This window comes from Phocoena sinus, chromosome 3, assembly GCF_008692025.1.
Source record: "Phocoena sinus isolate mPhoSin1 chromosome 3, mPhoSin1.pri, whole genome shotgun sequence".
Taxonomy (NCBI): domain Eukaryota; kingdom Metazoa; phylum Chordata; class Mammalia; order Artiodactyla; family Phocoenidae; genus Phocoena; species Phocoena sinus.
In genome coordinates, this window is record NC_045765.1 from 3,672,525 (window position 1) to 3,694,908 (window position 22,384).

At 55.6% G+C, this 22,384-nt stretch overlaps 2 protein-coding genes across 7 annotated transcripts in view; both read right to left on the minus strand.

Annotated features, from left to right (window-relative positions):
* Positions 1-9,126, minus strand: part of MYDGF (myeloid derived growth factor) — a 13,395-nt gene extending 4,269 nt beyond the window's left edge. The window contains exons 1-4 of one of the 2 annotated variants that reach the window (XM_032627915.1): positions 8,858-9,126; positions 7,446-7,496; positions 6,920-6,937; positions 378-439 (exon numbers count right to left, since the gene is read on the minus strand). In XM_032627915.1, coding sequence (XP_032483806.1) covers positions 378-439; positions 6,920-6,937; positions 7,446-7,496; positions 8,858-9,037 — 311 coding nt within the window. In that variant the 5' untranslated portion in view covers positions 9,038-9,126. The remainder of the gene's footprint in view (positions 1-377; positions 440-6,919; positions 6,938-7,445; positions 7,497-8,857) is intronic. The other variant, XM_032627917.1, reaches the window with a different exon arrangement.
* Positions 9,127-14,289: 5,163 nt separating this feature from the next.
* DPP9 (dipeptidyl peptidase 9) overlaps positions 14,290-22,384 on the minus strand; it is a 41,193-nt gene continuing 33,098 nt past the window's right edge. For 2 of the 5 annotated variants that reach the window (XM_032626423.1, XM_032626427.1), the window contains exons 18-22: positions 21,304-21,450; positions 20,285-20,437; positions 19,520-19,662; positions 18,062-18,173; positions 14,290-15,358 (exon numbers count right to left, since the gene is read on the minus strand). In XM_032626423.1, the coding sequence (XP_032482314.1) occupies positions 15,266-15,358; positions 18,062-18,173; positions 19,520-19,662; positions 20,285-20,437; positions 21,304-21,450 (648 nt within the window). In that variant the 3' untranslated portion in view covers positions 14,290-15,265. Of the gene's footprint in view, positions 15,359-18,061; positions 18,174-19,519; positions 19,663-20,027; positions 20,163-20,284; positions 20,438-21,303; positions 21,451-22,384 lie in introns of those variants that run through there. The other 3 variants (XM_032626424.1, XM_032626426.1, XM_032626425.1) reach the window with 3 other exon arrangements.

A 22,384-nucleotide genomic window follows, 5' to 3' on the forward strand; every position in this document is an offset into this window, starting at 1 on the left:
ACCCTGTTCTCGGGCTCATGGAGCTGGGCTCCAGGAAGTGGGATTATGAAAAGGGTGGGCACAGCGGGAGATGAAGCCCTTGAGCCCTTGAGCAAGGAATGTAACTGAGGTGACCATGAAGGGGGTGGCATCTGGGGAGCCCGGCCCCACTCCCGGGGCTGTAGCCGCTGCCACCTCCCAGTCCTCCCCACCCCCTTTAGGCCTCAGTGTCAACGTGCTTCCCCGGGAGGCCCTCCTTGCCCTCAAGTCCCACACAGGATGGCACACCCTCTCCTGCCTGCGACCCTCCTGGGGCGCAGGACACCGTCAGTATGGGTGCTGCCCAGAACGAAGGTGTCTCGTCCGGGAGGAGCTCCCACCACCGGACCCTCGCTCACCTCCAGATGGTGCAGGTGAAGTGCTGCTGGTCTTCGCTGGTCCCCAGACTCATCTGCCACTTCTGGGGAGAAAGGACAGGCAGGTCAGTCCGGGACACACAGCCTCGCCATCATTATATGTCTGTCCAAGCCCATGGCACACACCACACCAGGAGTGAACCCTGATGGCAACTCTGGACTTGGGGTGATGACGTGTCCGTGTAGGTTCATCAACGACTGTCACAAGCGTCCCACTCTGGTGGGCGATGGTTGGGGGGCAGGGGTATACAGGAAAGCTCTGTGCCTTCCGCTCCATTTTGCTGTAAAAAATAAAGTCTACTGCGAAAGATAAAAACAAAAATAAAAGAAGGAAAGACAATACACCCATGCTTGCTTGCATAAGCATAGAGCAGTCCTCAGAGAAGACGCAAGGTTTTAATAACCCCGGTTACATGTAGGATGTGGGTGGGAACTGGGCCGACAGAAGGCGCTGGAGAGCTTTTTATGTTTTTTGCTTTTTGAATGACGTGTGTTAGCTTTTTTATTTTTTTGGCCACACGGCATGCGGGATCTTAGCTCCCCAACCAGGGATCGAACCCATGCCCCCTACAGTGGAAACGTGGAGTCCTAACCACTGGACCGCCAGGGAAGTCCCTGTGTTAGCTTTTTAAAAAAATTAAATTAAAAAAATTTTTTTAAATGGTTCCAAAACACACTGCTACCAGTTTATTCTCATTTTCAGGGCCTCTGAAAACCCGGCCAAACGCAAGGTCTGGTGACCTGCGGCGTTTTTGCATTTTGCTAGGAAAATGAGAGTGTCCCGTCCTCTCCTGAGAGTAAAGGTGGAATCCAATTGCTGATCATCTGGTTAAATGCCAGAGCTTTTCCATTAATAGAAACAAGGCCATTTGTATGTTAATTATAATGGGAGTGAATGGTGACTTGGAAGTCTTTTGCCTGCAGCATGAAGGTAGAAGCCAATTACTCAGGTAGGGCAGGCATGGCAAGCGGACCTGCCTGACACATTTATTTTCCATTTAAAAACTCCTGCCCACGGCTCCAGGCCTCTGAGCGCCCGAAAACAGTTTTACGCTGTGAAATATATCTGGGATGGTTTTCCATAGCTCTTAAAAGATTCATGAGGGCTTCCCTTGTGGCGCAGTGGTTGAGAGTCTGCCTGCCGATGCAGGGGACACGGGTTCGTGCCCCGGTCCGGGAAGATCCCATGTGCCGTGGAGGGCTGGGCCCATGAGCCATGGCCGCTGAGCCTGCGCGTCCGGAGCCTGCGCGTCCGGAGCCTGTGCTCCGCAACGGGAGAGGCCACAACAGTGAGAGGCCCACGTACCGCAAAAAAAAAAAAAAAAGATTCATGAAAATGAGGCTTCTTTTTTTTTAAAAAAAAATTTTATTTATTTGGCTGTGCCGGGTCTTAGTTGTGGCATGCGGGATCTAGTTCCCTGATCAGGGATCGGACCTGGGCCCCCTGGCATTGGGAGCTTGAAGTCTTAACCACTGGTCCACCAGGGAAGTCCTGAGGCAAACATTTAAACTTTTCTTTTTTTTAATTATGAAAGCAAATAAAATTTAAACCAAGAGCTTCTTAGCAATAGGGTCAATATCCCTCTGAGTGGTCTTGTTATATGAACTTGACCTTGGTCTCGAGGCCGCAGGCCGGGGTGGGCAGTAGGTGCCCTTGGTAAGGCTCAGGTTTTGGCATCAGACACTCACACGACGGTGTGTTTTGGGGCAGCCTGTTCAGCCCGACCCTCTGTGACCTTCTCTGGGAGGCTAGGGGGCTCAGGATCCAAGTGGCTGGGTGTAATCGAGGACAGGTAATTGGTAACCGCTATTATTTTTCATTAGGAGACAAGTAACAGATGGTGAAATGGACCCATTTCAGTGTCTGTTCTATGAGTGTTGACAAATGCACACACTGTGTATCCACCGCCCAATCAAGATACAGATCAGTTCCATCTTCCCAGTTATCTCTCCTCCATCCCTCTGGAGTCAACCCCTTCCTGCAAATTCCCGGTAACCACTGATCTGCTCTGTCCCCATAGTTGTGCCTTTGCAAAATGCCACCTGAGTGGAATCACACAGGACATGGTCTCCTGCGCCGGTCAGTCTCACTCAGCCTAACGCATATCAGATTCACACATGTGGCTACACGTATATCAATAATTCACTTGCCTTTAACAGCTTTATCGAGAAACAGTTTACATAACATACAATATGGGGCTTCCCTGGTGGCGCAGTGGTTGAGAATCCTCCTGCCAATGCAGGGGACGTGGGTTCGAACCCTGGTCTGGGAAGATCCCACGTGCCGCGGAGCAACTAAGCCCGCGTGCCACAACTACTGAGCCCGCGCGCCTAGAGCCTGTGCTCCACAACAGTGAGAAGCCTGCACACAGCAATGAAGAGTAGGCCCCGCCTGCCGCAACGAGAAAGCCCGCACGCAGCAACGAAGACCCAATGCAGCCAAAAGTACATAAATAAATTTACATTAAAAAATAAAACTTGTATAGACGATATGCTCTTTTAAAGTGCGTGCTTCAATGCTACCTAGTATATCCAGAGCTGTGCAACCATCACCTATACCTAATTCTCATCACCCCCCAAAGAAGTCCCATCCCCATGAGCAGGCACACCCCCATGCCCTCCCCCAGCCCAACCACCACGAACCCACTCTCTGTGTCTGTGGACCTGCCTGTTCTGGACGTTTCCCATCAATGGAATCACACCCTGTGGGTCCTTCTGTGTCTGGCTTCTCTCACTGAGCACCGTGTTCTCAGGGCCCATCCACATGGTAGCGAGTGTCAGTGCTTCACCCCTTTTCATGGCTGACTGATGTTCCCATGTGTGAAGGGACCACACTGTGTTTATCCATCATCAGCTGGGGGACACTTGGGTTGTTTCCGCTTGTTGGCTATTATGAATCAGGCTGCTATGAACATTCACGTACAAGCTTTGTGTGGACATAAGTTTTCATTTCTAACGGGGAGATACCGAGGAGCGGGAGCATGGGGTCGTATGTTTAACTTGCTAAGAAAGGGCCAGTCTTCCCAAGTGGCCGCATTCCCGGCAACCTTGGACGAGCTCTCTGGCCGCTCAGGATGCTGGCCGGCACTGAGATCATGAATAACGCCGTGCCTGCTGTCACCCGGCACCAGCCGGCCTCTCAGGTGACCCTCTGGAGAAACGAACCACTGTCAAAGCAGCCTGGCCTCCCACTCTCCCCAGGCCCAACCTGCATCCCGGGCCCCCTGGGAGCCCAGACCACAGACCCGTTTCCCCTCTGTTGACGATGGCTCTAGAGAAGTGCCACTTGGGCCTCTGGGGCTTCCGTTCCAGCTGCTCCGAGGGGCATCTTGGCAGGGCCCCCAAGTGTGGCCAAGCGGATCCCGGAGAACATCTCAGACGGCCCCTGCATGTTTGCTGAGAATCTGGCCGGCTGTTCGCTCCTAAGCGGGCGGCAGGCCAGCAGCCAGAGAGCCCGTGGGTCGCACAGTTGGGTTCACGCAGCTCTGCAGTCAGCCCGCGGTGTCTGATGGTCACAGTTCTAGGCTGGTGCTGCTGGAACAAGTGGGTGCTGGACGTGTCTGCTGGGCTCTTAGGTGTTTCCTTGAGGATGAATCAATCCCCTCATCCGAAACGGCAGAATCAAGCCTGATGCTGGTTTTAGAATTTGTGACCCAGCCACCTTTCCAAGAGTGAGCCTAGCTCTCTCCCCCTATGCTGCAGTGGACTGTCCATCCCAAGGGTCCCGTTAGGGAGGCGCGGGCGTTCTTTTCTGAGCTGCTGGTGATGCGGGGCATGTCCTGGCTCAGGGCGGCGGTCAGGGGCCTGCGCCTTGGGGACCTTGGTCACGTCCCAGCTCGGGGAGCCAGGGCAGTCTTCAGTCTCTGAGCCACCGTGTCCTCGTGTGTGAGGCGGGGATAAGGACAGCCTCCTGGGGTTCTGAAGAGGAAACGAGACGTGTATCTGTCTCAGCACATTGCAGGCCGCCGGACAAACACCAAGGCGATGGTGCTATCACAATTTTATTGTATAACGAATTGGTCATCTACACAACAGAGGAGGCAGGGAAAGGGCTGACTGGGGGAGGAAGGCGCTTTGGGAAGGATCTGGAGCTCATGGCAGGGCACGGCTGGACCAAGGGGCCTGGACCAAGGGAGAATGTTCCACCACTTGTCACCATCCCATAATGGAGTGGACCACCTGGAGAAGCAGCAAGGCCTGGAGGTGGCCAAGGAAGGGGCGGATGATCGCAGGATGCCTGCTGTCCTGGAGGCAGGCGGAAGGGCGGCGATGCTCCCCAGCAGAGCTGCCACCCCCTGGTGACACCGCTGGGAAGGGTGTCACCAGGCATTTGCTACATTTTGTTAAAATACTGTTGCTGGGGGACTTCCCTGGCGGTCCAGTGGTTAGGACTCCGCGCTTCCAATGCCAGGGGCGCCGGTTCAATCCCTGGTCGGGGAACTAAGGTCCCACATGCTACGTGGTGTGGCCAAAAAAATAAATAAATGACATAAAATACTGTTGCTCGGAATCATTTACTTTTACTTACAAACTGGAAATATGCAAAATAAGGAGTGCATTTCATGTCACTCTTGCCCAGTGGTTTTCACTTTTGTCCCCCAGCGCACACTGGGTGGGACGGCTGCTGGTATCGAGTGGGTGGGGGCCAGGGAGGCTGCCCAGGAAAGCCCCCCACAGAGAGCGACCCCGCCTCTAAAGTCAGCAGTGCCCGGTGGAGCGGGCGGACTCGCTCTCACCCTTTTTTGTTTTTTTTTTTTTTTGGTTTTGGCCGCACTGCCCGGCTTGCAGGATCTTAGTTCCCTGACCAGGGATCGAAACTGGGGCCACGGCAGTGAGAGCGCCGAGTCCTAACCACTGGACCCAGGGAATTCCCGCTCTTGCCCATTTTAATGTGCTGCCCTAAGTCAGGGAGTGGGGGGGGGAAGAGATGTACTCAGAACCAGGATGCTGGGAGGGGCAGGCAAACATGGAGCGGTCCCCAGGCAGCCTCCATCTCTGGGACTCTCCGTTATTAGGGGACACAGTGCCATAGACTATTCTGAAAGGACAGTAGTGTTCCCTACAGTCTGAGGGTTGGGGAGGAAAGCACAATTTACGGGTACAAAAGATGCTTTACACTGACTTTCACAGTGACAATTAATTCTTCCTTTTCAATTATCTTTTATTCTTTCTAACAATCACGAGGAGAAAGTCTGTTTTGTGTCTCTTCTCAAACACGTGTGCTGCCCTCCCTTCAGACAGAACCAAGTGGCGGTGTCTAGCCAGAATTTAACAACAGTATTTTATTCTCAGAGTATTTATCTGTAATGGTGCATTACTGGCCGTAACAGTAATCTATTGCTGTGTGTATTCATTTCCTGGGGCTGCTGGAACAAATCACCACAAATTTGGTAGCTTACAGCTGAAATCTGTTCTCTCACAGTCTAGAGGCCAGCAGTCCAAAAAAAAGGTGTGGGCAGGGCCGTGTTCCCTCTGGAGGCCCCAGGGGAGAATCCTTCCTACATCTTCCAGTTTCTGGTGGCTCCAGGTGTCCCTTGGCTTGTGGCCACATCACTCCACCTCTGCCTCCATCTTCACATGGCCTCTTCCTCTGTGTGTCTTCTTTTTATCAAATCTCCCATGTGTGTCTCTTATAAGGATGTGTGCCACTGGTTTTAGGGCTCACCCGGGAAATCCAGGATAATCTGTTCATCTCAAGATCTTTAACTTAATTATATCTATAAAGACTTTTTCTTAAGTGTCACAGGTTCAAGGCATTAGGATGTGGACATATCTTTATGGGGGGGGGCCTCATTCAACTCACTACACTGTGTGACAAATTACCACAAATTCAGTAGCATTAAAAGCTGTGCCGGACTTCCCTGGTGGCGCAGTGGTTAAGAACCCGCCTGCCAATGCTGGGGACAAGGGTTCGAGCCCTGGTCCGGGAAGATCCAACATGCCGCGGAGCAACTCAGCCTGTGCGTCACAACTACTGAGCCTGCGCTCTAGAGCCCGTGAGCCACAACTACTGAGCCCACGTGCCACAACTACTGAAGGCTGCGCGCCTAGAGCCCGTGCTCCTCAACAAGAGAAGCCACTGCAATGAGAAACCCACGTACCGCAACGAAGAGTAGTCCCCGCCCACCGCAACTAGAGAAAGCCCACGCGCAGCAACAAAGACCTGACGCGGCCAAAAATAAATATAAATAAATAAATAAATAAAAAGCAATACCCATGCATTAGCTCACAATTCTGTAGGTTAGAAGTCCAGGCGTGGTGGGGCTGGGTTCTTTGCTCAGTCTCATAAGCTAACATCAAAGTGTCAGCCAGATTGCGTTCCCACCTGGAGCTCTGGGTCCTCTTCCATCTCATGTGGTTGCAGCAGAATTCATTCCTTGCAGTTGGAGGACTGAAGCCCTCATTTCCTTGCTGCCAGCTGGGGGCCGCTCTCAGCTCCTGGAGGCCACATCCTCCCTCCCACGTGGTCCCTCAAAGCCAGCTGTGGTGCACTACATCCTTCTTGTGCTTCGAATCTCTCTTACCTCCTCTTCTGCCTCCAGCTGGAGAAAACAGCCGGCAAGGAACTAGGGACCTCAGTTTCACACCAAAAGGAACCGAATTCTGCTAACAACTGGAATGTGTCTGGACGAGGGTTCTCCCCAGAGCCTGCTGGTGAACACCCAGCCCAGCTGACACCTTGATTGTCGCTTTGTGAAGCACCCAGCTGAGTTGACCGGGACGTCTGACCCCCAGACCCGTGGGATAATAAATGGGTGTTGTTTTAAGCTGCTCAGTCTGTGATAATTCGTTACTCAGCACAGAACATGAACAAAATACCCTAATAGAGACTCATGGGAATGTCAGAGTCACGTCTCACATCCCTCCTTCTGTCCAGACGTTTGTTCACTCCGTGGAGTTATGAATGGAATCTGCCGTCATTATGTAACTTAAGCACTGTCTTTTATTGGTTAGGTAAGAATAGTCTGATGTCCAGTGTCCCCTAGAGAGCATCTCTGTATGACAATGGATATTGTCGTACTAAACCACGTAGAATTTTGAACAACTCACCTCATTGGTCCCTCCTTGAGATGCGTAGGTGAACACACAGGTATATTTGTCCTAGAGAATGGAAGGAAAAAAGAGTCTCAGTAGGAGATAATCGTTAGTGCTTGAAGTACAGGGTCTCAGGATGTCCTTCTGAGATCCAGAATCAAGAAGATCCTGCTTTTGAGTATCTGCACTCAGAGAAAGGAGGTGGAGCCAGATCCCTCTGGCCGATGTCCCTGGAGGCCAGCCCTGCAATGCCTTCCAGTGTCTGCAGATCTGGAATTCCCGCACCTGTCTCCCTACTTGGGAGATCCTGGGTAAGGACAAACAACCCAGATGGCTTCTGGGGGATGAAGACCAGGAAGGGGGAGGTCACACCCACCTCCAGCACCCACCCATCTAGGAACATGAACTTTGGAAGGAGGGGCACCTAGGGGCCCATCTCTGCTCCGCTGTGGACCTTGGACAAGTGCAAAACTTTCTGAGCCTCTGTTTCTTCATCCGTAACATAGGCCTCACATAAAGAATTTGGCGGGCTTCCCTGATGGTGCAGTGGTTGAGAGTCCGCCTGCCGATGCAGGGGACTCGGGTTCGTGCTCCGGTCCGGGAAGATTCCACATGCCGCAGAGCGGCTGGGCCCGTGAGCCATGGCCGCTGAGCCTGCGCGTCCGGAGCCTGTGCTCCGCAACGGGTGAGGCCACAACAGTGAGAGGCCCGCGTACCGCAAAAAAAAAAAAAAAAAAAAAAGAATTTGGCACAATATCCTTTGGTTATAAGGAAGTACTCAACAAATAGTGATGACTGATATCGTTGTTACAGGCAGGGAAAAGGAGACTGGGAGAGGAAGTGACTTCTCCAATAAGCTAGGGACGGGCTAGACTAGACCCAGGCCTGTTACCTCCAGGTAAGGAGGGCCTGGCCCCACATTTCAATGAAAAAGACGGGGGTACCTTGTGCAATGGAAGGAAAGAGCAACGCCTGTCCACTTCCTCCCTGGTCAGAGCTACAGCGGGACGACCTTCTGCAGGCCCTGGAGGCATATGCCCATCAGCCTCCAGCTCCCCTCTCCCCATCTCTGGGCCCGTTCTGCCCTCCAACAGCGAGGGAGTTACCTGGGTCTGGGGGATAAGGCTGCTTGGGCACGCTGGGCATGAGGCAGGAATTAGAGACGAGGCTAGTGACCCAGCCTTCCCAAAGCCGCCAGCCCCCAGGAGCCCCGCCTCCCTTCTTAGTTCTGTCAGGCCTCGCTACCAAGTCCCGCCCTCCATCCTCAGGCCCTACCCGCGCCGGTCCGCGATCCCTCAGGCCCCGCCCCCTCCGGTCTGTTTCCCCCCATCCCCCCCAGACCCCGCCCCGCCGGTCCGCGACCCCTCCCCACGCCCTGCCTACGCCTGCACCATTGCTCAAGCCCCCGGGGTGGCTGAGGCACATACCCCAGGGCCCACGTTCTGGGAGAAGGAGTGCACCACGCCGCCGGGCCGCACGTCAAAGGCCACCGTCGTGGGCTCAGACACCGCCCGTGCCGGCCTCAGCGCCACGGCCACCAGGAGCAGCGCGGCCCACAAGCTCACGGCGCCGCCGCCGCCATTCCTTCTTCTGCTGGGCGCCGCCATCTTGGGATCTGGTTCGCTGGGCAGGGACGACGGACGGAGCGCGGCGAGGGACAAGTAGGGCGTCCGCCAGAGGCCCCGTCGGCGTGGACACGACCACGTGATCCGGAGCGCCCCGCCCCTCCGGCCCGGGCCGCCATCTTGGGGCGGGGCTTGGAAGTACAGAGAGGGTACTGGGGTGCGTGAAATTGGAACAGGTTCCTTGGTTTAGGGTCCATTCGTCCCTCACTAGGCAAGGGATTGACCCTTCAGTTCCAACAGTTCGTGCATGTACAAGGAGTGAAGTAAATAAAAGACCACCACTAATATTCAGATTAATACATGTAGGCAGAATGAAGGAAATGACAGATCACCGTTGAGCAAACACCTCATGATTGTTACAGCCAAGATCCGTGGATCGCTGCTTAAAACTGGTGGGGGAAACGTACTGTGAGAAACAGGATACTTGCGTTGTCTCAAAGTATTTCCCCCCCAAGATACATATTAGTTACAAAGGGAAAATAGTAATTTTACAGTAGTGACACCATCTTTAGCCTAGTGATCAAGTCAACGTCGCTAAAAATGAGACAGTGACACCATGGAGCCGCCAACGGGATGCAGAGAAGGACATTCTCAGTGGCACCTCTGTGGAATTCCTGTCCAAAATGGACGACCTCAGTTTAATCAAAGCAAATACCAAATGAACCCAAGTTGAGAGACATTCTACCAGGATAACTGGCAGTACTCTTTAAAAAAAGTGTCAGGAAAGGGCTTCCCTGGTGGCGCAGTGGTTGAGAGTCCGCCTGTCGATGCAGGGGACATGGGTTCGTGCCCTGGTCTCGGAAGATCCCACATGCCGCGGAGCGGCTGGGCTCGTGAGCCATGGCCACTGAGCCTGCGCGTCCGGAGCCTGTGCTCCGCAATGGGAGAGGCCACAACAGTGAGAGGCCCGCGTACCGCAAAAAAAAAAAAGTGTCAGGAAAGACAAAGACTGTGGAACCATCACAGAGTGAGGAGACCAAGACATGGAAAGGAAATGTGGGATCCTGGATTGGATCCTTGCCGTAGTCTGGGCTGTTATAACAAAGTCCCACAGACTGGCTGGCTTAAACAACACACGTTTATTTCTCACAGATCTGGAGGCTAGAAATTCAAGATCAAGTCTCTGGCAGAACTGGTGTCTGGTGAGAGCCTATTTCCTGGTTCACACAGTCCATCTTGCTGTGTCCTTACATTATGGAGGGAGAGAGGGAGCTCTCTAGGGTCCCTTTATGAAGACACTAATCCCATTCATGAGGGCTCCACCCTCATGACTTAATCATTTCCCAAAGTCCCCCACCTCCTCATACCATCACACTGGGTGTTAGGGTTCAACATGAATTTGGGGGCAGAGGACACAAACAATCCGGGACCAGAAAAATGACATTAGAGGGAGAAATGGTGAAATCCAAATAAGGTCTGTATATTAGATAAAAGGATTGTACTGATGTTAATTTCCTGGCTTCAATAACCTGGCTTGTACCATAGTGATGTAAGATGTTCGCATTAGGGGAAGCTGGGTGAAGGGCATTAGGGAGCGCCACTATTTCTGCAGAAATAGCTCCCTCTTTGCAGCTGGCTGCTGTGGACCCGTTAGGAATTGGCTCCATAAATTGGAGGCCGGCAGACCTATTCTGTGTTAAACACAGCAGGATTCCATTATATCTCCATATCCTCAGCGCTGTGTTTGACTGGCCTGTCACTATGAAGGATTCAATTAGTGGCCAAGCGCTTTTGCTAACAAGGTATTTCAGTTGTGAGTGGTCTTGAGTTTCCTACTCAAAGAGGGGTAGGTGTGTGTCTGTGTTTTCAGAAAGACTGAGCCCCAAGCCTCTTGTTTCTCTGTTTTCCTTTTTGCCTCCAAAAAACAAAAAACTGAAGGGATTAAAAGAAAAAAACCCATCATTCCCAAGATCCTGCTTTTTGATCATGACATGAAATCTAACAGTCATAAAGGAAGAAAAGATTTGATAACACAGGTATCACGACTTTTCTCTCCATGGTCAGGACACCATAAACAGGGTGGGTGAGGACATAATAAAGAGGATGCATGAAGGAGCTCCTTCGTGGTGAATAAACAGCTTTTTTTTGGCCGCAGGGCATTTGAGATCCTAGTTCTACGACCAGGGATCAAACCTGGGCCCCCTGAAGTGGAAGCACGGAGTCTTAACCACCTGACCCACCGGGGAAGTCCCCACCAGCTCTGTATTTTGACTGTGGTGGTGGTTCTAGGAATCTGTACAGGTGACAGCATGGAACAGACCTACACACACACAGATGAGTGCATGTGAAAGCTGATAAAATCTGAATGAGGTCTAGAGTCTAGTTAACTGCGTCGTATCCACATCAGTTTCTTGGTGTGACAGTGTGCTAGGGTTAAGTAAGATGTAAGCTGCGTGAATGAAGGGTACACGGGACTCTGCACTGTTTTTGCAACTTCTCATGTGTCTATAGTTGATTTAAAAAAAAAGAAAGAAAGAAAGAGGCTTCCCTGGTGGTCCAGTGGTTGGGACTCCGTGCTTCCGCTGAGGGGGGCATGGGTTCGGTCCCTGATTGGGGACCTAGGATCCAGCATGCCTCGAGGTGTGGCCAAAAAAACAAAACACTATACAGCATTATAAATCAACTATACTTCAATTTAAAAAAATAGAGAATTTAAAAAATACCATAAACATGTTTGAAAAGCAAATGACAAACTGGGAAAGTATCTGCAAACGATATGAAACGGGTTTTTATGTCCATCGCTTATGGGTTCTTGCCAGTTAGGGAAGAGCTGAGCACTTCCACCAAGAAAGGACTCGAGCATGTACACGGGCGACCTGAAACAGAGTGGGAACCCTCCCTCAGATGGAAATCCCACCAGTGGTGGAGAAAACAAGTGGCCCTGTATCAACCATGAAGAAAACAAAGGTCTCTTAAACTGCCACCTCCAAGACCAAGACCTTCAGCCAGCAGACACTTGTCCTTTTGTAGCTGCCCGTCACCCATCCTCCCATGTCCCTCCCCAGGCCTTGTTGTCCGGGCAGGAATACAACTGACTGAAGTTTGACTGATGGATGCTGAGTACTGACCGAGGGAGGTAGGGGTAGTAAGTTCCGATGAAGACCTCCTGCTTGAGGGGCTTCCTGGCGGTCCAGTGGTTAAGACTCCACACTTCCAGTGCAGGGAGTGTGGGTTCGATCCCTGGTTGGGGAACTAAAATCCCGAATGCTGTGAGGCACGCCCCGCCCCACGCCCCCACCCCCAAGAAGTTCCTGCTTGAGATAATTGCAGGGCGTGGGCTAACAAGCCTCAGGGGGCAACCCCAGTGCCCTCTTTCTCACCAGCTTCTGTCATTCTGTGACTTGTGACTAGTTGCCTCTCCACTTTCTTTCACAGCGGGTTAAGGGCAAGACATCTTGTTCCTGAGATGATTTTAAACATTCACTGGCTGAGATTCCTACCCATAAAACTGTTTGAGATCAACAACACAGTTCAATTTGCAACGTGTATGACCATGGACTGATTTCCTTCATATATAAAGAGTGTCTACAAATCAGTGAGGTCAATAGATCAAAAGAAGGGTGGGCAGGGCTTCCCTGGTGGCGCAGTGGTTGAGAGCCCGCCTGCCGATGCAGGGGACACGGGTTCGTGCCCCGGTCCGGGAGGATCCCACATGCCGCGGAGAGGCTGGGCCCGTGAGCCTGCACATCCTGAGCCTGCACATCCGGAGCCTGTGCTCCGCAACGGGACAGGCCACAATAGTGAGAGGCCCGTGTACCGCAAAAAAAAAAAAAAAAAAAAGTGGGCAAATTATTACTCCTAAACAAGTGTCTTAAAGCATGAAAATATTCGTACACATAAAAGAAATGTGCATTTGAATTACAGTGAGATGCCATGTGTCACTCCTAAGATTGGCAAAAATAACACATAGTAATGAAGAAATGGAGGAGCAAGCACACTTCACCAAGAAGTGTGTACACTGGGCTTCCCTGGTGGCGCAGTGGTTGAGAGTCCGCCTGCCGATGCAGGGGACACGGGTTCGTGCCCCGGTCCGGGAAGATCCCACATGCCGCGGAGCGGCTGGGCCTGTGAGCCATGGCTGCTGAGCCTGCGCGTCCGGAGCCTGTGCTTCACAATGGGAGAGGCCACAACAGTGAGAGGCCCACGTACCGCAAAAAAAAAAAAAAAAAAAAGTGTGTACACTGAGGCATTCTTTAGAAGGTAATTTGCAACATTCTTCAAAACCAAAAATGAATATGCCTTTTTATAATTCTAGGAATTTACCCTATACACTCAGACATATGCCCCAACCATGTACAAGGCTGTTTGTTGTAGGATCCTTTATACCCAGGGGTTTGGTCAGTTACAGCCTGTGGGCCAAATCTGGCCAGCTGTGTGGCTTTGTAAATAAAGTTTTATTGGCACACAGCCACGCCCACTCATTCACACATCACCCGTGGCTGCTTTTGAACTGCAAGGGCTAGAGTTGAGCAGTTGCAAGAGACTGCCTGGCCTACAAAGCCTGAAATATTTACTATCTGGCCCTTGACAAAGTCTGGTGATTTATACGAAAAGCCCAGAATAATCTATGTTATCCCTTGATAGGTGCCTGGCAAAATAAATTATGGCATTCACAGGGCAGAATAGAGGGCAGGTATTAAAAAGAGAGACTGGGGAGGGGTTACTTCTCGGGAGGCAGGGCGTATTTTTCCCCTATATTCTTTTGTACTAGTTTGTTATATTCTTTAAGCCATTAAAAAAAAACTGGACTTTCCGAAAGGATGGAGCGGCTGATGGCACAGGGAGAGGCCACTGTGCTGTTAGAAACTCAAGTACCAAGGGTGTCCTCTGCGCAGGCATGGTCTCTGGTCTCCTAGTCTCTCAGCTGTTAGGACAGACATGAAGAGGGGCACGGCCTGCCGTCCCTTGTCGGTGTGTCCTGACCCCCAACCGCTGAGTCAAGTCTCTGGACAAGGAGAGGTGCAAAAGGAAGTAAGGGCCAGGCACCTCGGAGGCACCCACGGGCTGCCTCAGGACCTCTGGGACTGTCCTTACTGGGCCAGTTGGCTGAGGGGTGGCGCCCCACCCCCCCCCCCACTTCATGCCAGGGCAGCACCGCTGAGCAAGCAGCGCCCCCATCCTTCGACTTCAAGGACTGCCGTGCCCTTGGCTCAGCCTCCTCCTAGGACCCCCGCCCACTCGAGGAGCCCCCATCACCAGCCCCAGGGGTTCAGAAGGAACCTCAGGCAGGTGGCGACGCTTCCATCTGGAATCGTTTAATGAGTCTACTTCTTACACGCATAATTATAAAAGAATAAGAATCGACAAAAATATTTTCTTTTCATAATGTGTAGAGGTGGTTCGTCTCTGGTGGGGTTTTTTTTTTTGTTTTCTTGTTTGTTTTCCTACCCGCCCCTGGCAGAACTCTTGGCGGGAGGGAAAGGAAGGAGTAAGGATAACCCTGAGGCGGGGAGGGTTCCACTCCCAGCCCTGGAACCCCGGTCTGGGCGGGCGGGCCAGGCAGAAACGTGTGGCGGAGGGCTGGGCTGGGGAGAACGGGGCTGGGTGCGCTTCAGAGCCTGCCTGAAAGCCGGGCCGGAAGGCTGCCCCGCTTCCCTGCGCACCGCTCACGGCCTGCCGGGCACGACTCCCGCTATGGGCTTCGGGTGCTGGCTGGGGTGAACCCTGTGGCCCAGCGGCAGACCCCGAATCTAGATTTAGGCACCCCTTGCTATCTTTCTTTTAAATAATTCATAAAAATGCCCACCCCCCAAAAGAAAAACAAAACGAAACACAAATATGAAGTGGGCGGGTGGGGAGGAAAGGCAACTGCATGCTTCTGCGCCGGTGGCCGGTCTGGGCCTGGGGGTCCCCGGGGCAAAGGCCGGCTCCTCCGAGTCTCTTCTGGCCTCCAGCGCCCAGCGGAGTTGAGGCTCCCGCGCCTGGATGACGGGGAGAGGAGGGACGGCTTGAGGAAGTGCCTCGTGGACGTTGGCCTCATCTCTCCATTCTGGCCACGAAGAAGCAGCAGGCTGAAACCCCAGGAGCGTTAACGAAAACAGTAAAAGGCGTTGGGGCGAAGGCGGCAGCTCCCGGGGCGGGCGGTCTGGCGGGGCCGGCGGGAGGAGGCGCTGCACAGGGCCTGCGGGGCCGCTCGGTCCCTCCGGCAACGGCGGCGGCGAAGCCGCGTGTGCTCTGACTGCGCAGGCCCGCGCGTGGCGGCCCGCGGGCTCAGAGGTATTCCTGTAGAAAGTGCAGCAGTGTGACCTCGTAGTGCTCGCCGGACTCGGGGCAGCGGATGCTGTGTCTCTCGTTGGGGTATATCTGGGTGGACAGAGAGGCAAGGCTGGTGGCACCGAGGCACCCCTGCACCCTGTGCCCTGCTACCCCCGAACCCCTCCACCCCCGGGCTCAGAGCGTCTCTCCTCAGGGCCTCGGTCCTGCCCCCGTCCCCCACCCCCCGGGAAGAGGTCTTGCTCCGGCACTGAGGGACCCAGGTTCGAATCCCCCCTCTACGGCCAGCTTGCTGTGTTAATTCTGGGCAAGTGACAGCCTGCCTGACGGCAGCCCCCCATGAAAGCTGAGCGAAGAATTCAGACCCTGTAGGGTCTCTGTGGCCTGGGCAAGTAAGGTCTCAAACACAGAGGACCTGCACATACGAAAGCCTTAAGAAACTGTGCTGCTGCTCTATCCCCCAAACCCAGAGAGCTGCAAGGAACCCAGCTCCGTGGAGTGGCTGGGGCTTCATGTCTCACAGACGTTTGGTGCCTCCACCTGAGCCACGTTCATCTCACCAACAGGCCCCATTGGGGATTATACATGCTAAGGCCCCAGGACAGCCTCTCCACCCCAGGCTGTGCCAGGTGTTTTCCTGGGTCTGCTCACCACCTGAGGGGGGGTCATCCCCAGAGAGAAACGGCAGCACGCTGGTGCCAAGGGCCATGCCCAAGGAATCACCCAGTCCCTGAGACCTGGCTGAGCGCATGTCCAGGCTCTTGGGTAGATGGTGACAGAGACGCAGGTCTTGCCTCTGGCTATGAAATGAGGGCTCCTGCACCCCAACAGTTCTCGGAGGAGCCCTAAGGGCTCATGGGGTAGGCGTGAAACCTGCTCCAGACTCACCCTAGGAATGCACCAAACTGCCCAGAGATCTCCCCTCCTCCACCCTTGCCTTGATGAATCCATCCTGGATGAATCACAAGTCTGATCATACGGTCCTCAGCTCAGAGGTCCGCAAGGACTTGCCAGCTTGAGATCAAGACCTGGACTCCTGGGTCCTGCTGCCCCTACAGCCTCACGGGCCCCACTCCTTCCGGGCCCGGGGCAGCGGCACTGCCTGGGACAGACCCCGCTGCACCCACCCCTTCATGCCACCCTGGGTCCTGGGTGTCTGGTTACTTCTTCCTCCTTCTGGGCTGTGAGGGCAGGGAGAGGGTCCATCTGGCTCCCCACTGTGCTCCCAGCCCCCAGTCCCAGGCCTGACATCCGACAACAAACGTGATGCACCAACAAGCTGGGGCTGTCAGCCTCCAGGCCAACTGCTGCCCGGTGTCTGAAGAGGAAGGTGGGTGTGCTCCATCTCCCCCACTCGCAGCCCCCAAGGGAGTGTCTTGTCTCACCTTCAATTTCCCCTGGGGAGGCAGGGGCACACAAGCCTCTGGGACCCCCTTGTGTGCCAAATGCTTTTCCTGAGAGAACTCATTTGACCCTCACAACCTCTGGGAGGCAGGGGTTATCACGCCCATTTCACAGATGAGGAGACAAGGCCCAAGGTTAAAGGACCTGCCACCAGTGGCCGCATGGGAAGGGAGCGGCTATCCCAGCAGCGAGGCTCAGGGCTTCAGGCTCAGAAGGGACAGGTGAGGATCCATCCTGGCCCCGCCTGACTCCTTTGCTCTGCTGTGCAGCTGCCTCTGGCCTGTGTTTGGAGAGCATGTGCAGCTGGCGGTGGGGGGGGGGGGGGCGGGGGGGACTGCCAAGCAACGCCCAACCCAGCTCTTCACCCACAGGGAGCCCCGCCTCCCTCCTGCCCTGTCTGGCAAGCGCATGCCCAGCCACAGGTCCCTGCGGCCTGTCCCTCCTGCCCGGTGACCCTCAGTTTCCCCATTTGTTGAATGGCAACATGTCTTCCCCTGACAGCTCAGAGCGCATGGAGGCGTCCAGGAAGCGGAAAGACTGCGGGGCGGCAGCAGGTAATAAAATCTGTCCCTCTCGCCTCCAGCACACCCACCCCCCACTCCTCCGAATCCACCAGGCCTCTCGCTCCCCACTCCCGCCCCCTTTCCTGCCGGGACAACTGACTGTGGCTCATGTCCCACTGGCCCCCATGGGCCTCTGTCTACAGGGCTGCCAGAGGGAGGCCTGACGCCTCGCCTCACCCTTCGGAACAAAACACAGCCCTCCCCTGAGGCCCACCCCTTACCGCTGAAGCCCCGCCCTCTCACAAGGTTCCGCCCCTTACTGCTGAAGTCCCGCCCATCAACGGAGGCGTCAGGCGGCTTGCCATGCCGGTCACCACATCCTGCTCCCCAGCTGTTCTCCTGCTGGCTCCAGCTACCCTGGTCTCCCGTCCTGGAGCTGCTCCCTCCTACTAATTTCCTGTCTGGTGTCTTCCACAGCCGCCCCCCAGGCCTAGATGAGTCCCCATTTACTCTTTAGCACCCTTAAATGTCACCTCTTCGGGGAATTATTTTCTGACCCCCGTCAAGGGACACCCCCCCCCGCCCCGCCCCCAGATGCTTTCAGTATTCTGTACAGTTCCTTCAAAGCAAGGTTCCTGGCGCGCATGCGCAATCATTTCGGTAACATCAGCCTCCCTCCACCGGGCCCAGTTCCCAGGTGTCGCCAGCAGAAGGTGGCGGGGACCCGGAGCGATCAGCGCACGACTGCTGAATGGTGGTCGGGACCCAGGGAGCCGGCTAAGTGTGGAGCCAGGCAGTCAGGTGTGAGGATGGGGGCGCGGCCACGGGTGCCCCAACCCACTGCTGCCCACGCAGCGGGCTCCTGGGGGGGGGAGGAGCCACCCACCTGGAGCTGGTAAGGCTTTCCTGCTCGGATCAGCTGAGAGACGAGGAAGTTTGTGTGGAAAAAGTGCACGTTCTCATCCAGGAAGCCGTGCAGGATGAGCAGGCGGTTGGGCCTGGAAGACAAGGTGGGCCTGAGGGTCTGGGGCGAGACCCCCTTCTCCCGCCCATAGGCAGTCGCGCCACAGTCCACGCTCAGCCAGGGCTGGGGGCCCAGGGTCCCGCCCCAGCCCCAGGACAGCGAGGGCGGAAGCGGCAGCCCATCAGCAGAACGTGGCGGAACTCAAATCCCGTGCACAGTGCACAAATGGCGGGTCTGGGAGACCCCTCACCTCCTTCCAGGTGAGGAGGGGAGGGGTGTGCGCAGAGGCTGTGCCTGGAATGCCCTGAGCTCGGGGAAGCTTCTGGAGCAGTGCTGCCCACGGGCACTCTGAGACGATGGAATGTTCTAGACCTGTGCCACCCATCACCGCCAGGTGGCTACTGAGTGCCTGACATGTGGCAAGGGTGGTCGAGGAACCTTTTTAAAATTTTGATTTATAAACAAAAATAACTTATTGAAGTGACACTCACACAACCTAAAATTTACTAATTTTAAAGGGATTTCGGGGCATTTGGTGCATTCACAGTGTCGTGCAACCATCATGTCTATCCTGAGTTCCAGAGCACTTCCAGCACTCTGGAGCAAACCCCTGTGCCCATGAGCAGGCACTCCCCACCCCGGGCAACGACTGGTCATCTGTCTCCACGGTTTTACTGTTCTAGTGAATTGGGATGAATGTGAACGTAAGTCGGAGCGGCCACGGAGCAGTGGGTTCTGAGCTTGGCTGCATGATAGCACGCCACTGTGGAGCCCAGGCCACCTCCAGACTAGAGAGCAGCCTTGCAGGGAGAGGGGCCCTGGCGGGGTCAGCCTGTGACGAGAACCCTGGCACTAAACGTGGGGCCCAGGTTCACCAGACAGAGCCACACCAGAAACTGGCCACGCCAGTTTCTTTTCGATCGGCGAATCAGAAGCCAATGCCCAAAGCATTGACGTGGGACATCAGAGCTGTTCCAACACACCTACACGTTAGAACCACTGTGGGCCTGTGTTCTGAACCACGGTGTCAAAACCCACAAGACAGAGGCCGTTCAGGTTCAAAACTGACTCAGGGGGTCCATGGTGGGCCGCGTGTTTGGGGGATGAGGGGAGCCAGCACGTGCAAGGTGTGACTCTAGACCTTCCCTTCTATCTTTCTGGGGGCAGGGCTAGGGGGCTTCCCTCCCTCCTCGCTCCAAGAGAACCCAGGCACCTGCTTTCAGTGAGGAGTGGTGAGGAGGGAGGGCTGCCGGAGCAGAGGGGACCAAGGGGCAGGCACAGTGGGAGGTGCGGAAGCCACGCCCAGCCGGCCACAGGCGGGCCAGGTTCATGGACGGCCAGCCCTGGCAACCTTAAAGTCAGGGCGGGTGGGGGCCTTACTCATTGGGCAGCTTCTCCACGTGCAGGGCCACGGAACCCGCCTCGTAGCCAAGCTGGTTGTTTTCTGGGACATCCATGTAGCGTTCTGTGTACCCTGTGTCGTAGGCCATCCAGACTGTGACCGGAGCACCTGCGATGGCCACCTGAGGGCCACAGCGGATGGAGCGGGGGGAGAGAGAGAGAAAGAGAGAGACACATACACACAAAGGTCAGGTCCTGGGAGCCTGCGCTTGGCCGGCTGTCCCGGGGCCTCCCCCGGAGGACGTGAGGAGCGGGCATGCACACGGGGGCTGGCAGGGGAGGGGCCCTCAGACGTGTCTCCCCCGTGGACCGTGCATTGTCTCGGGAGGGTGGGTGAGCTGAACGAGCACGCCGGGGCCGGGATCGGCCCCTCCCTGGGCCCACTGCCTTCCTGCCGCCTCCGCCTCCTCATCGCCGCCCCGCGGTGCCCTGACAGTGCCGCCGGCCTGGGGGCCCCTCCCCCGACGCTCTTCACACCATGCCCCACCTCTGCCCATCCGAGGCCGGGGTCCCGGGCTCAGCCTCCCACAGAGAGCTGCTGGCGGGGTTTTGTGCAGCCGGACGCCATCCTGGGGTCAGCAGTGGCGGGCAATGAGGAGGGGGGCTCGGCCCCATGGGGCTGCTGCGGGGAGAAACAGCCACGTGGCAAGGCCCCTGCCAAGATGCCTCCCCCGGGGGGGCGGGCTCCAAGGGGCACGGGTGGGCGCTGGCGGACAGGAGGGAGGAGGTGGGGACAGGACCCACCTTGAACACCTGGGGCTTGTGGATCAGCCCCATGAGCGAGAGGAAGCCTCCATAGGACCAGCCGTGGATGGCAACCCGGCTCAGGTCAATGAAGCCGTACTTCTCGGCCACGAAGTGCAAGCCCTCCACCTGGTCCTCGATCTCCACCTGGCCCTGGGGGATGAGGCCAGGCACCTCTCAGTGGCCTCCTCCCAGGCACGCACCCTGCTGTCCCACCTCTTCCCTTGCAGGGAGCCCTCTTCCTCTTGGATCAAAAGCAGCTCTCTGGAAGCTACCCTTCTCTCCAGGCCCCATGCAAATCTGCTGTCTGGGGTGGCGGTCAGACAGGCCTGGCACCAACCCTGCCCCGCCATCCCCTGGCTGACTCTGAGAAAGTCATGTCCCTTCTCTGGGCCTCAGTTTCCTCATCCCTAAAACAAGGACATCAACATGAACAGGGCCGAGTCTACAGTGGGTGTGAGGATGAAACGAGATGCTGAGTATCCTGTACTCTGAGGCCTGGCGCATGCTGAGGCTTGATGAACAGCTGGTGTCATCACCATCATCACCACCGCCAGCACCACCACCACCAGCACCATCCTCATCACCGTCCTCATCCTCATCACCACCATCTCCACCTTCGTCACCATTATCCTCAGCATCACCACCACCATCACCATCCGCGTCACCATCACCATCGTTATTATCACCACCACCACCATCACCACCATCAGCACCACTTCCACAGCCACCAGTGCCTGTCTTGCCCAACCCTTGGGACTTCCTGCTGATCAGGCCTATACTGATGTGTCTGGCTGCATCTGGGTTTTAGGCACCAGGTGGGGCGTGTGTCTACCTGTCTCCCCATAGGCCCAACTCAGAGCTGAGCAACACAGTGGATGTTCCCTCTGGTTCCAAAGGCCGCCCCACTTATGACTGACATCCTGGCCAGGACCATCCTTGATGAAGGTGCCCCAGGGCCGCCCCCAAGCCCCAGGTCCCCCTTCACCACACAGGAAGGGACTGAGAAGAGATGTTACCATTTGGTTTTTCAGGGCCCCTTCAAATCGGAGCCCTCGCTGACAGGAGCCCCTGCCGTCAATCACGACCACGGCGTAGCCCAGAGACGCCAGAGTGTTAAGCCGCAAATACTTGATTCCTTTGAAGGAGTTATTGACCAGCTGCACCTGTGGGGAAGGCGAGATGAGGCGAGTGTGAGAAATACAAGTAAAACACTGGAAGGATGGGCTAGACGGGAGAGACGCCAGCGGGATGGGACGGGGGCTTACAGCCTGAAGACGGGGCCTGTGCTCTATCGTGAAGGCTATGGATGGCCCTGGGCAGGTTGTGGAAGTGGCGGGGAGGGGAAGGTCAGACGGGGGCCCACTGTGCACCAGGCCCTGTGCTTGGGATGTGCTACAGAGAGGAAGGCCCCAGCCAGGCTCCCTTCTCGGCCAGGGACTCTGCCCCAGGCCCTCCATGGAATTACTCCCTTATTTCTTCAGCCTCTTTCTTTTCTACCCTTCAGTTATCTCTAAAAACAGACACAAAAACTGCTGCGGGTGGCGGGCACTGTGTTTCCCAAGTGACGTCACTTACGCTAGTCCCTTATTTGGCACGATGAATGTTTGGGGCCTTATCGTCCTGTGCGGATAGGGGCATCCCACTGACTGTAGGGTGTTGACAGCATCCGAGGCCTCTACCCACTAGATGCCAGGAGCATTCCCCCACCCCAGCTGCCACAACTACAAATGTCCCCAGACATCGCCAAGTACCACCTGGGGGACAGACCACCTCCAGCAGAGAACCGCTCTCTTAGATGGACCTGCTTGCCAACGTGCCTGCCTGGCCTGTCCCCTTCACAGAGAGCTGGGCCCAGGGCCCTTGGCCACCTCTGTCCCCAAGCTGGTGACCAGGGGTGAGAGTGGGTCACTGCTGGGCAGGTGGCCCAGACACACACGCCGGGTTTAGGGGGGCTTCCCAGAGGGACACGGGAGTATCAGCAGGTGAAAGGGTGGCTGTGCCGGAGAGTGCGGTGTGCGGAGAGCCAGGGGCCCCCAAGGACCCTGCGTGGTCAGTGGGGATGGGGAGGGGCACTGGGGGAGGGGGGAGGGTGTGGGG